Genomic DNA, 13,229 nt, shown 5'->3' with positions numbered 1-13,229 from the left:
AGAGGCTTTGTTGAATTGAACAGTTGGTACTCCCACAGAAGAAAGCGAACTTGCCTCCCCATTCCAGCCATAACCCGGGGCAGGGGAGGGGTGAACCGGCTGTGGTAGGGCCGAAAAAGAGTATCTAGAGGGATACCCCTCATTGCACTAGGAGGGGGTCTGGGGCGACAGGTCTTGCTAGGTATGAGCTGATGTGGTCTGCGAGAGTGGGTGTATCCCAGGGTTGCGAGCCATGCGCGACAAAAATGGCCATGGATACATCAATAAATCCGTCTTCCCGCGAACCTAGTGCACTGTTACTTTCTCTTTTTTTTCTCAACAGTCATCCGTCGTTATACGCAATAAGGAAATAACTCATGCCAAGTGTGTTCAGTTCAATTGTCCTTGAATCCCAACTCCATGTTGAGCACAGAAAATAAGATGGTATGGAGCAAATATGCCTCTCCATTAAAACAAAGTGCCAGTGTTTTGCGTAGTCTTCTACCTAGAATTTCTGAGTGCAGTTTGTAGTCACTGTTATCCAGTGCTATCGGTATATAAGTATCCATTCGGAAGCTTTCGTCCTTGTAGATTGGGGAGATCACTCCCACTTTCAGACCTTTAGGGAGCTCATTTTCCCGTTGGAATTTGCTGGACATTCTTTTAGGAACCTTACTATGGGGGAGTTCCATTTTGTCCCTATAAATTGCCGCTCTAGCATCTTACGGGCGGAGGGCGGCGGCCTGGGAGCAAAGCCTTTTGTTATTCGATGCAGTTTGTTCAAGGTTATATTGAATTTCCATCTTGACGTTAAGCCTTGTAGAAATTATATCCTTATTCTTGATGTGCTTTTTAAGGATTTCTTTATAGAGCATCCTGATCTTTGGCCTTTTTGAAGCATTATTAGCGCCTGGAGTTGTCCCTTGATTTCCCAAGCTCTACTTTGTTAACATCTTCAAAGAGTGAGTATTGGGGGTAAAGTCACTTGAATCCCCACAACTCCTCTAGACTGAAGAGCGGATGAAGCAAATGCCCAGGGTTGAGAGCCCCAAGAAAAGCATCACAAGCACTACTGGCTCCGTCATTCCACGTATCTTGCTTTATTAGTAGACCGACCTAAACATATTCTATGTTAGAAGTACACCGAGTATAATTGGGTCAGCTTCCGCTGCGGCGGACTCTAGCTTGCACAGGCTATTCTGTAAAGAGACGAAGAAATTGAGAGGGGGGTAGAGGGGCGGTTCTATTTATATTGTCCTGGAGGGTGGGAGGTGAGTGCTTTGTGGCTATGTGAATATAGTACTTTCAGTGGTAAATTCACGAAAAAATAAAGTGATAACAGAGGGAGCAAGAAAGGTTCCATTCACTTAGCAGCTGGGTAAATTAAGTGAATGATAAAGCACTAAATAGCTATATACCGCTCCAAATCAAGAAAAAGATCAATGGTGATCACATCTAGGATGGTTGGTTAGAACGGGGACTACTGCCGGGTTTTTTAACCAAGCCAGCAAAGAACGTGGCCAGACTTTGATTCTGCATTTTCATATCTCCGCTTGGGGTGATAGGTGATGAGCCAACAGACCCTACAAGCGGTGATTCACTGTCCGGTTGACCATCCCTCCGACTGGATGCTCGGTTAGCCTCCCGTTCCTACAAAGAAGGTTAGTGAAAGGTATAGTGATACACAACTTATGGAAAACTTCACCTTCAGCCTCCTTAACATATCATCAGCATCGACCTGGATACCGCCCATATTGAATTGAACAGGCCCAATGTGTTCATTTACTCGACCAGTCTCGTCGATCATAGGACTCTCTTTTAGAATTCCTTCTTTGCGAATCTGACGTTCCTGCTTTTCATCTTCGGCTTTCAATTGTTCTAGCAGTTGTAGCTGCTCTGTTAAAAACGTCTGCGTATCGACAGCTTCAATCTCTAGTTTGCTGTCGTCAGATTGGGCGGTGCGTGCGATGGCCATGCTTTGTTTGGGGTCATGTATGGTCTGCTCATACATCGCTACGGCGGTTATAGCGTCTTCTGGGTTCGGTTCACTGATAGTCGCTTCATCTCCATCCGTCGAGGGTGATATAGACTCTTGGATTTCAATCGACCATGCTGTTCCAACACCTTCCATATCAAAGCCTTCTCTGATAATGCGTATCTTACCCCACGAATCCCAGTTAGATGGTACTAATATCTTGTCCCTATCGATAACATTGTGCTTTAAAGACTGTCTCTTAAGAAGCGAGTGGATACCGAGAGAGGAGTGTATCAAGCTGTGTAGAGAGTTTGAGAGAAATGGTGTAGTGTAAATGAGCGACGAGCCATCTAGTCTAAAGTCAGCGGGAATGCGATGTTTGAGAAAATAAACTTACGTTTCAAAAGAACTGTGCGCATGAATTGCAAAATGAAATCGAATTCTTCCTCCCGCCATCCGTGATCCTTCTCCAGCTTCTCAATTTTTTCGGCCTAGGCGATGTTTTAGTCAGTATCAGCATAAAAAGAACTATTGAATAACACCTACTCCTTGACAAACAACACACATAGGGATTCCCAGGCCTTCGTCCCATTCTCCTGGTCCTAGAGGTATTGTCACGGGCGGGCCAGAACCGGTCGGGTATGATGATTCCAGGCCCCTCTGTAGCCCCTTGCAGTCCGTCATGACTTCTTCCATCACCAACTTCGTATCATCATCCAGAGAAATCAAAACAGATCTTAATAACCGGACCCAGTCTCGTAATTGCCTTATCCAAAGCCATGGAGATTCCCAGTCCAGAAGGAGTACTATGAGGGTTTCACGGACGGATTTTGGGGTGAAGAGTGGTTTTAGAAGTGGAGCAAAAGCGGGAGAGGGTTCGGAGAGAAAGTAAGCAGATACTCGGGCGAGAATATCTAGAGTATATCATATCGAAGATTAGTTAAGGGCTGCAGAGTGTGTAGTGTAACACGAAGCACTTACCTTCCTGGTCCGCATCAAGGACATCTTGGTACGTATATCCAAGCGCAAATTGATTAGCAATAGGGGGCGCCTTTGCTTTCTTACGCTCCGACGGTAATCTGGGGTCTGACGGATCGGACGACAGCGTATCCATGAACTCTCTCTGGCTTTCTGGTGTCCCTCCTGTCGCATATGGTCAGCCAGCAGTCCAATATTGAATAACGAGGAGTGAGCGCGACATAGTCACATACTAACCTAATACCAGTAGAGTCTTTTCTGGCAGCTTTTTTCCGCTGGCAACTGAATCTAACATGGAGGACCAGAGATTCTTCTTTCCGTCTTTGCTGGACGGTCTGCTGCCTGGGCCATTTTTGGCTCCGGAGCTTTGACTTAGAGTTGACGTACGTTTCCCAGCTCCGATCATCTTAGCGACAGCATATCATGGGTGCTCTTGAGCCTATGTTTAAGCATACAATGACACGGTAAAAAGGGGACGCGGAGTGTTGAACAGGGAGAGATCGAGCAGAGAGGCAAGAGTTTGAACGGCTGAGTAAACTAGATATCACTATACAAGAGATACATAAGTGTAAAAAACGAATGGTCTTGTACAAGGTGGGATGTTGTGTGTTTGTCATGGAATCATCGTGACCTTTTGGTCAAATGGATGATGTGACGCGTTTTGGGTTTACGCAAACGAACTTTCGGCCTATTGTTTAACTACATAATTTGTTTGAGCCTCACAACCAGAGCTCGATGCTTACAGCTCAGTATCTGCATCATTTTGTTTGGAAGTCTGCCATTAAGAGATAGTTTAACTGCTCTTGTTTCCTTGTAACTCCATTTGCCTGACCTCAGTATGAACTCCATCCGTCAGATTCAAGCTCTGAACAAACGAGAATTAGAAAATGCAGTGTATGTATATACCCTCCTCTCTCAAATGCTTCTTGATATTGACAGTCTTTCTAGGTCATCAGAAGCTTCGTGGCATGCAGACTATCGTGACACCGCGTACATCTACATCGGTGGACTACCCTACGACCTGAGCGAAGGCGACATTTTAACGATATTCTCCCAATTTGGAGAGCCAGTACACATCAATCTAGTTCGTGATAAGGAAACTGGAAAAAGCAAAGGCTTCGCGTTCCTTAAATATGAAGATCAAAGAAGTACAGACCTAGCAGTGGATAATCTAGGTGGCGCAACTGTGATGGGAAGGCTGCTTAGAGTTGATCATATGAGATATAAGCGCAAAGAGGATGAGGGGCTTGAAGATAATGTTGCAACACTGGCCGTAGAGCCAGAGAAAGACCAAGATGACCGTGAGCGCCACAGAAGGACAAAGAAACGGCGGTCTGATAAAGACGGCGGCGACGAAAGAAGGGGGTCCTTAATCAAGGAGGAGGAGGAGTTAGCACGGCTTATAGAAGAACATGATGCTGAAGATCCAATGAAGGAGTACTTGATACAGGAGAAGAGAGATGAGGTGGAGAGAGCGCTCGCAAACTCAAAGTCTAGTAAACACAGACATCGCCATCACCATCGACGAAGACGGAGCACAGACCGTTCTCGCTCCCGAGAAGACCGCCATTCGCAGTATGGAAGACCACGGTCGCGCTCATCTTCAAAAGATCGTCGACATAGAAAACGAGATCATAAATGAAATCTAATTCATTGTGTCTCGATCAGAATGGAAATTCGGAAACCCCTAACTTGGAATAATGATATAAAAGTATGAGCTTTGAAACATAAGAACTTATTCTCAGGGTCAAATGAACATTATATGGATTATCTCGGTGAATCCGATATGCCATTACCTCCCTCTCCATTTCCATAGACCCAATTCCGAAACGCCGGGCTGTACCTTGACATGTTTTCGCCAGCCTTGTCCCTCCGTGACGAGAACAATGTGGTCGTCCTTTTAAAATAGCAAGCGAGTCGAGCAGGGCCGCTTTAGCTTCCTAGATATCGCTTCCACCCAGCTCTGGAGCAGGACCGCCTACTCCCACGACTGTATTCGTCCTCTTGGATCACGAATCTTTCCCACCGCCCATCTTTCCCAGCTCCTATCACAAGGAGAGTCGAGTCACTTATCCACCCAATAATCCCTTTGGGCGGCCGTCCGAGCGAAGAGCCGAGTTGCGGAACGTATACGGCCCCCGGGCCGGTCTCATCCCCGGTTTCAAACGGGGCACTGGCGATTGAGTATACATCGGAGAGAAATCTTGGGAGAAGCGGTATTTTTCCTAGAAACCCCCATTTCTGGTACATGCCATCTTCGCCAGCAGCAGGGGCCGCCTGGCTATTTGAGCTGTTACGGGCGTGTGGTAGATCAAAAATATGCAAGGTTGATTTATCCGAGGTAGCGGCGAGTAATGTGTTAGACGGCGAAATTCCAATTGAATATATGTCCGCGTGATCCACTCCCCTTCGTAGCTCTGCTATTTTAGCGCAGTTGCTGGTGACAAATACTCGTATAAGCGTTCCCTAGCCACCATATATCAGATCTCTGTAAGAATAGTACGAAGACAACCCTTACCGCTTCACTTGCAGTCGCCAGTAAAGCTCCGTCAGAGCTAAGCGTTAAAGCTCGCAGAGGCGAGCTGTGTGCTGGAATTATACTAACACCTCCAGTTCCCGGTTCTACCAATTGAACTTGGCCGGGTGACCTGCCAGGAAATGCCAGATGTCGAGGTCCTAGGCACAACAAGCCTAAGGGATTGTCAACAGTTTCGAACTGAGAGATTTTCTGCGGCTTCACGGAAAATGCATAAAGATGGACACTATTTTGAAGTGCCACAACAATACGAGATTTGTTCAGTCGAACCCGCAGGACAGAGGTACTGAACTCGAGGCTCGTGGCGACCATTTGCTTTGCATCGTCCCAGATAATTACCTTGCATCAGGTGAGTGGCTAGATATCGCTTCAGTACCAAGAAGTAACGTACCTTATTTTGAGGGAATCTGGGCCGTTGGCCACCACCAACTAGAGCTACATAGTTGGATTCGCCGAGCATCTCGACAACCCCAATGCCAGCATTAAAATCTAGTTATTTGATATTAGTAAGAGAAGAGAATCGGCGAGTAGGCACACATACCTCTAGATACCTTAAGCTCACACGGGTTTGAGTTAAATACTGTGACATAGTTCAACTGTCAGCATGGGATATATGCATACAAAGCTCGTGAGCTGAAGGGCATAGTCATACTGCAGAAACCGGAATCAAGGCCCACAGCAAAGCAGCTGTTTCCCTTATTAAACGATGCGGATAGGGACACAGGCCCTGCAGAAGTGCCAATCACTTGTCTTGTATCCATCGTGCTGTCACAAAAGCAGCTTTGGTCATGATAGCATGGGACTGTACGAAGTATATAGATGTTATGGAAAATAAGGCAGATGGGTAAAAATTTATATGGGGTCCAAGTGCTTTTGCAGCATGTTATGTAGGGGATTGAGGCGAATCATTTGTCCAACAGCGACGGATCGGTGTGCCTGCATAGCCTGTAGCCTGGAGAGACAGCCGGCGAGGCGATCCCGCAGAAGGTAGAGGTATCAGACGACATGAACACGTGATGATCATGTGACTGAGAGTCTATAATATTGTGTCTGGCCTTGTTCCTAACAAACAAGACTGGTGTACCTATAGATGAACATACTATAACTGAGGCCATGGGAAAAACATATGAAAAACCTCTAGCTAATCTCTGTCAGTCTGATAATCTGTAGGATGACCTATAAGTACTAGTGAGGTTAGGGCTATACTAACCATTAAGGTACTAGCTCTCAGGGTAGGCCTAGCCTACAGTAGGCATGACAACCCATCATAATGAGACGTGGAGCTTTTAGCACTGATTGCATAATAAGAACATCTGAAATTTTCTGCTTCATAGAAAATTCCACATTGTGCGGATTAGCCGCCTATCAATACTTGTCTTTGCAGATGACCCACTCAGGGGTGGTCGCCCCCATGCAGGACTGTTCCGAGGTATGCCAGGGTCAAGCAAAACAAGTCCGCAAACTAATCGAGTTCCCTTCTCTGAAATTCACCTGCATAGCCTCCATGCCCCATTCACCTTGATGTACTCCGTACTCATCTAAGACTAAATCCAGCCAGAGGTTTGCTAGGTGAAGCTACGGGTTCCTGACGAGATATGGCAGAATACGGAGTACCTTTCTCTCGTGATATCAATGGGTGCATACGCAAGCCCCATGTATTATCATTGATTTCATATTCTGGCTCCTTCACCGATCAGTCAGGATTTTCCCCACAAGCTGTTTTTCAAACCGTACTGCCCTACCACTACTGCTACATACATACTACTACTCCGATAGTGAATAGAAGCGCCCGGCATCCGGCACCTGGGAACTCCGTCGGGGCCGAAGATGTGCCAAGCTGTGGAGAGCCAGCTAAATCTCTCGACAGCAGAGCCATCAGCACAACATAACGCAGTAGTGGAGCAAGCAGCGTTGGCCCGCTCCCAAGTCGTGCCCTGAATCCTGCCTCTGTGTGGAGAGGTTGGGCCGATGTTGCACGGCTAGCGTGAGTCTATTATTTGTGTATGTCCGATAGGCAACAAACCCAGCGTTGAGAGTCAGGATCAAAGCCCCCCCCACCTTTGCTGTTCGCCTCGTCAGCATTGTTATTATCGAAGGCATGTTTCATTCATGTAGGAAGGTCCTCCACTACATATCTCTTCACAACGAATAATGAAGAGAGGCTAAAAATATTATATAGTGGGATATTTCTGCCTTATTTCTGCCTGCAAGGGTTGGATTATGGTTCGTATTTGCTTTAGCAGATCGTGAGTGGCTGGTAATATAGATAGACGTGCTGTTGGGGCATCTACATCTCTAGGCGAGGCCAGCGAAGACCGGGCTGGCTGCTGCTCTGAGCCGAGGGGAGAAAATGCATACAAATTGGCATGCCAAGAGATCCTTCTATCATTCACGAACCATGTCGGAGCTTATAAACAGGGACTGTGTGGGAACATTGGGAGTTGTTCTTTCCGGAATGAATAGAGATTGAAATGGAAAGGAAATGAATGAGTACATGAAATTCCAAAACATCATAGCATCGTGTGTCCCAAATTTCCTTTCAAACCTTACTGCTGTTGACCTCGACTACCTAAAGAAATATCATTATTGACAGCAAGTCAACAACACTTTCTCTCTTTGCCAGGTTCACTTGTCAATTGACTCGGTCTTCCAATTGATTTCATAAAGCGGTTTTCCCTTATCATCAAGTAGCGGGTAGTCGAGCTCGCAATCAAATAATCGTCGTTGTCCGACGGGGTCCTTGCAACCCCTCCTGGAGGCGGTGGCCTGTCGGAGGCATCCTCTGAAGAATCGGTTCCTATCTCTCCCACACATATCTCTTTTCCCCCTGTTGCACTCCGAAACCGCAGTCATAAAGCATTTTCCTTTAACTTTGGCTTTGAAAGTGGAGGTTACCCATTGGCACCTCCTCCTTGGTCCACAAGTCCCAGTATCTGTCCTCGTTGTGGTAAGGGTGACCGTTTCTGACTTTTGGTTTGTATATGAAAAGCCAACCTGCGCACCCTTGATGTTCAGTGAAGCTGCAATATTCCAGCCTGTTGTGGAGCCCTTAGCGACTGCATGCAATGTCCCAACTGCCAGTGTCGTTGTCTGCTTATGGTCTGAGTTGACTTGAGCAGGACTTGCAACCTGATTTGTGGTCACCTTTGCTGATGTGATTGAAACAAGTGTGTCTTGAACCCAGGCAGGGGCATTGGGACCACAGCCCACAGGGTTACTGCACTCCAGGTAGCCCTGATGAGCGCCTTCATGAACGCGGCCGTGGGATCTGAATGGGCGATTTCTTGGTGGCATTTGTCGGTTTGCCAGGATGCTTCTTTCAAGTTCTTTAACCCTCCTAGCCGTTATGTTTACGAGGCTCCGTCCTTGCGGGTTCGCGGCAATGATTTTGTCAAGCTCTTCCAGGAGCGGGGACGAGGCAATCAATTGATAACTTTCAGCCACGTTCCTGGCTTCCAGTTCAATATCGCGAGGCATTGAACTAGCGTAGACATTGGGCAACAAAGATGCAATAGCCAGAAGAGATACTGAAACTATTGCAGAAATCATGGCTGCACGGATATGGTGGAAAGTAGACAACTAATACAAGAAGGGAGAAGCAGAGAAGACGTGCTTGAAATGATTGATGAAACTGCAATTGGGGAGGTGCAGGGCCTCTCTTATATACCATTTAATGAACATGCGATGCGGCTTCGACATATTATTGCCCAAGGATTCAGACCCCCCTCAGTCGTTGAGGTTCTCCAGGGCTTTCTGACCTGCCTACGTACGCTGCTTGGCTCAACCTCCATGGCGATACCCATATCCCGCGGCCCGCCAGCATACAGGGGGTGACCTCCGCAGTGAAGGATGTCTGTAGGTGTGGGATGCTGCGGTGACACAAGGTAGAGCTGAATCGGAAGTAAGACTTCCCGTTAACTACCTAGGTATAAATAAGCATACGAACTGTGTCTTAGTTAACTAGTTGGCGGGTCCACTCCAATCGGCCTCTGCCTTTTCCTCTTCGGGTCGATAGAACAACCCTAGATGCAGGCTATCTAATAACGTGCACAAAATCCGGCATGTTTTGAGGGAGCAAATCTGCCCTGAAGCTTATGGATGGCGTCGTTCTACTCATAGCCTGTGAGCCACAGAAGTTGCGGCCATAATTAGTTTGAAGTAACAACAGAGTGCTGGCTACATTAAAAAAAATCCTAAACCTAGAAGATTGCCGCATGTATGAATGCTACCCGCCCGATGGCCCATTGCAACGCACCAGACCCACACATGGAATCCCAGATGCCGACGGCCAAAGATACATGTATTTATATCCCCCTAGAGTGGAATGATAGGGTAAATTTATGTAATGGCTAGACACTTGTTCGCCTTATCCGGTTTTCAAGAGCTCGGTATGTGAGGGGGCTGGTTCTCCGATAGTTGAGTCACGCTGCCCCCCCACCAGGAATATTGTAGAGAAAAACCATGGCTACTCAACAGCTCACACTCCTGGTGGAAAACCTCTCCACGTTGCTAACATTTCCCACCCTCATTGCTCTGTACCCCGAATGGATGGCGTCCGAATGTGTTCTGGAACCGTCACCCCAAATCTAGTCCTGTCATGCAGCCGAGCTCCCCAGTGAAGAAGTATATCAAGACACTACGGTCTGTACAATCTCCACCCTCTGGCTATTAGTAGACCAATCAAGGCAGCAGCAATGGATGTCCCGGCCTGGACCATATCGGGCCTTCCGATTTTGGGGCTGGGCGGTTGTAGTACCCAACAATCCAAGAGCTCGGAGGTTCAAATATGCCTGCATTGCGCTAAACATAACGCGGCCGGTTAACAGCCAGGCGTTCTGCCACCGGCACCCGTTATCTGAAGTTTGGATATGTAGTACTCAGCCCTATACAGAGATCTTGCTTCGCTTAAGGGGCAGGTTGGGTGATTGGTAAGGTCGGCTCCACTGGGTGATCTGTATGTTTAAAGGGGCCGAGGAGTTGCCGCGGTCTTACGATCCGGGTCTGAATGATGCCGCTGGGTGTGCAATTAACATCAGAAATTTCAATCCAAGTCCATCTCCTGCACTGACTTCTGGGACCGGGACGTTCTTCAGGGTGGCATCCAAGTACTGTGGAAGCTCAGTGACATGTTATTGGGCATTCCACAATCTTGCTATATCATCATTCTGTTCTGTTCTAATTGTTAGCTGTTCTTTGCTCTGATCCAGCCTATTTAGGTTTCTTTGCTCTGACCATATGCTTATCAGTGCAGGTAGATTCCTATAGAGATATCTCATTCCGGCCTCCATTTGCCGTGTTCTCCGTGCGGTTTCCCAGCCGAAGAGGCTCTAGCACGTCTCCAGGAATTTTCTGAACTTGATGCTTCGGTCGATACTTGCCATATTGCTATAATTTTGATTGGGAACGCAGTAAAAGAATGTGCGCAGTGTCTTAGCATGTATATGCTGAAATATCTTCTCCGCTATCTTCCCGGAATTTTCCTTGAGACAGCGAGAGAAGCTGCAGGGTGAGTGACAGGGACAATGGATAGTGTAGCAATATCCAGAATTATTTGTTTCAGCCATTCTGCCTCAGCGTGGCCTAGAAACCCTAGAGGCCTCCACGCAGGCTCACCATAGTCCAGCAAGTCGTTATCAAGGCGAAATAGCACTCCAGAGAATTCACACCCCTTGCTTGGTGATGCCATTTGCCACCATCTTCTAGTTCTCTTTGGATGGTTTGAAAAAGAAGGAGTGTGGAAAGAAACGTCCATGTCCATTTCCCAGTCAGCACTGTTTCTCATAGGCCTCTCTAGCGCCTTATGCCTCTAATTCATTAAGATCTGCGGGGAACACTTGGGAATTATAGATTCGACGAGAATCTGATATGTTCTAATCGAGTCTGATTTAATGCGAACCAGTTTTCTTTAAATGTATACTGATGTATCCTAATACATCATGCTATCTCTGTATAAAGGAAAACGCTCGAGAACACAAACTTACTGCGCTAACTGATGCAAGTCTCTCAAAACAAAGCTAACAGATGTTTGGACTGGGCCTTCTGAAACGATAATTGGCGTTGAGTGTATGGTTAGGGTGATGGTTGCAAGATCCAGGAGCCTGGCCTGGTGGTAGACGGTGGTAGAACCTCGTCCTGTTGACAATATCCCAGTACAAGGTATACATCCCAGCGGCCACTTCCGACAATGGGTTAACACTAGGCGGTGACTGAGAGTAATGGTAAGGTGAAAGTGAGAATAGGTTTGTTGTCTTCAGCGAGAGATCCCCCAGCCTCTAGGTAGTTGGCCACTGCTTCTCTGGGTCATAGGGACAAAAAGCGGCCCGGGAACGTGGCATTCAAAGGTAGCAAAAAACTTTGGTAGATGCCAACCTGGATGCATCGCAGCGGCATATGTCCCGTAGATTTTGGTGGGGAACGAAACTCGACTCCTTTCCAAACATCTTAACAAATACTAGCTGCAAAACAAACCGTAGCTCAATAACAGCACTGTTGAACGCGTGTCGTCGTTCCTGGTGGGCTCAGAAGTGTGAACGATTACGTAAAGGAAATTATTTAAACATAAAGGAGGCCTGCAATTTACATGCCGCCTGACAGTAGCAGCCACATAATTGGTCAAGATGTGATCACGTGGAAGCTGCTTACGAGCGTCGATCGTCGCTCCGGCGGAGCAACGAGCCCGATATAGTCTGTGCGCCTTACAAACGATGGCTTCGCATGGACGAGGTGAGTTGCCGACGCCCCATGCCGTTTACGCCCTCAACGACCGCCGTATGTGATGTGGTCTGATTGCGCCGAGCAGCAAAGACTAACTTCTCGCCCCACCCGTCTAAGATCATCAGTGGCTTCAAGCTCTGAAGCCAGCTTTGTTGATGCTTCCAGATACAAATATATTTACCTGGTCTCGTGCAGGCTAGGTACATCGAGTCCGCTTCTGTGGAGTACGAGAATTAATAGTTGCTTTTCCCGTATCTACAGGGACGAAGGACGCAGAGACCGGAAACGCAGATTCCGGCGGGTCCTGACCTATTCTCCCCGTGATGGACGAGAAAACCATGGCTTCCTTTCCGACAGGGAAGCCAAGAGAAATGCAACTTGAGATGGTCATATGTAAGCATTGCAAATGATCAGTATTAAAACCAACTGCTGTGGAGCATATTCATGGGTGTTTGAAGGCAAAGCAGGAAAAAGTCTGTAAAAAGAAGAAAGCAAGAGATGTCAGTTGGGCCAAAAAGGCAGATAAAGAGAGAAATGAGGATGATGGAGATGGTGTGATAAGACATCAAAGCCAGACCCAAGCATGACATTGTGTTCACTTCTGATTGTTATTATTATTATTAATTATTATTCATTATAGTCTTGTGCAGTCTGAGACTATGAAGACTACCTGCAAGCTGTCTTGCAGGATTTAACTAAAATACAAAAACAATGATCAAAGACATGATCATAGACAAGTTAACAAATAGAAAAAGTACAAGAGTGTCAGGGCAATGGTTTATGTCTTTCCTCCACAGAAATTTGAAAACAAATGAAAAGATTGTAAGACATCTTTTCACTTCTGATTGCCAAAGTCAGCTCAGTTCTTAGTAGTAGAACATGCTAAAATCAAGACTATGGGAAAAACATATGAAAAACCCCTAGCTAATCTCCGTCAGCCTGATAGTCAAAGATAATGAAATCAGTATCATGGTTGAGAAGAGGAGGTAGTGAACCTACTCCGTACTGTTCTCTGGTTCCTCCTTCAGGAACATGGTCACCTGACAC

The 13,229-nt window shown here is 46.8% G+C and overlaps 5 protein-coding genes across 5 annotated transcripts; 1 reads left to right on the top strand and 4 right to left on the bottom strand.

Moving 5' to 3' along the window:
- Positions 1 to 374: 374 nt before the first annotated feature.
- LOZ57_004153 (uncharacterized protein) lies at positions 375 to 854 on the bottom strand (the record flags this gene model as incomplete). Its single annotated transcript, XM_049253199.1, has 2 exons — positions 375 to 654; positions 706 to 854. The coding sequence occupies 2 exons, from the start codon at positions 852 to 854 to the stop codon at positions 375 to 377; spliced, it is 429 nt and encodes a 142-aa protein (XP_049107794.1).
- A 580-nt stretch (positions 855 to 1,434) lies between these two features.
- On the bottom strand, positions 1,435 to 3,068 carry LOZ57_004152 (uncharacterized protein; the record flags this gene model as incomplete). Its single annotated transcript, XM_049253198.1, has 5 exons — positions 1,435 to 1,629; positions 1,685 to 2,304; positions 2,352 to 2,445; positions 2,501 to 2,868; positions 2,936 to 3,068. 5 exons carry the CDS (start codon positions 3,066 to 3,068, stop codon positions 1,435 to 1,437), a joined length of 1,410 nt encoding a protein of 469 aa, XP_049107793.1.
- Positions 3,069 to 3,770: 702 nt separating this feature from the next.
- On the top strand, positions 3,771 to 4,574 carry cwf29 (RNA-binding protein Cwf29; the record flags this gene model as incomplete). The annotated part of the gene is made up of 2 exons (XM_049253197.1): positions 3,771 to 3,826; positions 3,881 to 4,574. 2 exons carry the CDS (start codon positions 3,771 to 3,773, stop codon positions 4,572 to 4,574), a joined length of 750 nt encoding a protein of 249 aa, XP_049107792.1.
- Positions 4,575 to 4,864: 290 nt separating this feature from the next.
- Positions 4,865 to 6,229, bottom strand: HSV2 (Phosphatidylinositol 3,5-bisphosphate-binding protein; the record flags this gene model as incomplete). Its single annotated transcript, XM_049253196.1, has 5 exons — positions 4,865 to 5,398; positions 5,451 to 5,807; positions 5,860 to 5,957; positions 6,010 to 6,048; positions 6,121 to 6,229. The coding sequence occupies 5 exons, from the start codon at positions 6,227 to 6,229 to the stop codon at positions 4,865 to 4,867; spliced, it is 1,137 nt and encodes a 378-aa protein (XP_049107791.1).
- A 1,864-nt stretch (positions 6,230 to 8,093) lies between these two features.
- Positions 8,094 to 9,017, bottom strand: LOZ57_004149 (uncharacterized protein; the record flags this gene model as incomplete). Its single annotated transcript, XM_049253195.1, has 1 exon — positions 8,094 to 9,017. One exon carries the CDS (start codon positions 9,015 to 9,017, stop codon positions 8,094 to 8,096), a length of 924 nt encoding a protein of 307 aa, XP_049107790.1.
- Positions 9,018 to 13,229: the final 4,212 nt, after the last annotated feature.

Source organism: Ophidiomyces ophidiicola (assembly GCF_022830035.1).
Source record: "Ophidiomyces ophidiicola strain CBS 122913 chromosome Unknown scaffold_16, whole genome shotgun sequence".
NCBI classification, from domain to species: Eukaryota; Fungi; Ascomycota; class Eurotiomycetes; order Onygenales; family Onygenaceae; genus Ophidiomyces; species Ophidiomyces ophidiicola.
This window is presented reverse-complemented; position numbering and strand designations above follow the sequence as displayed.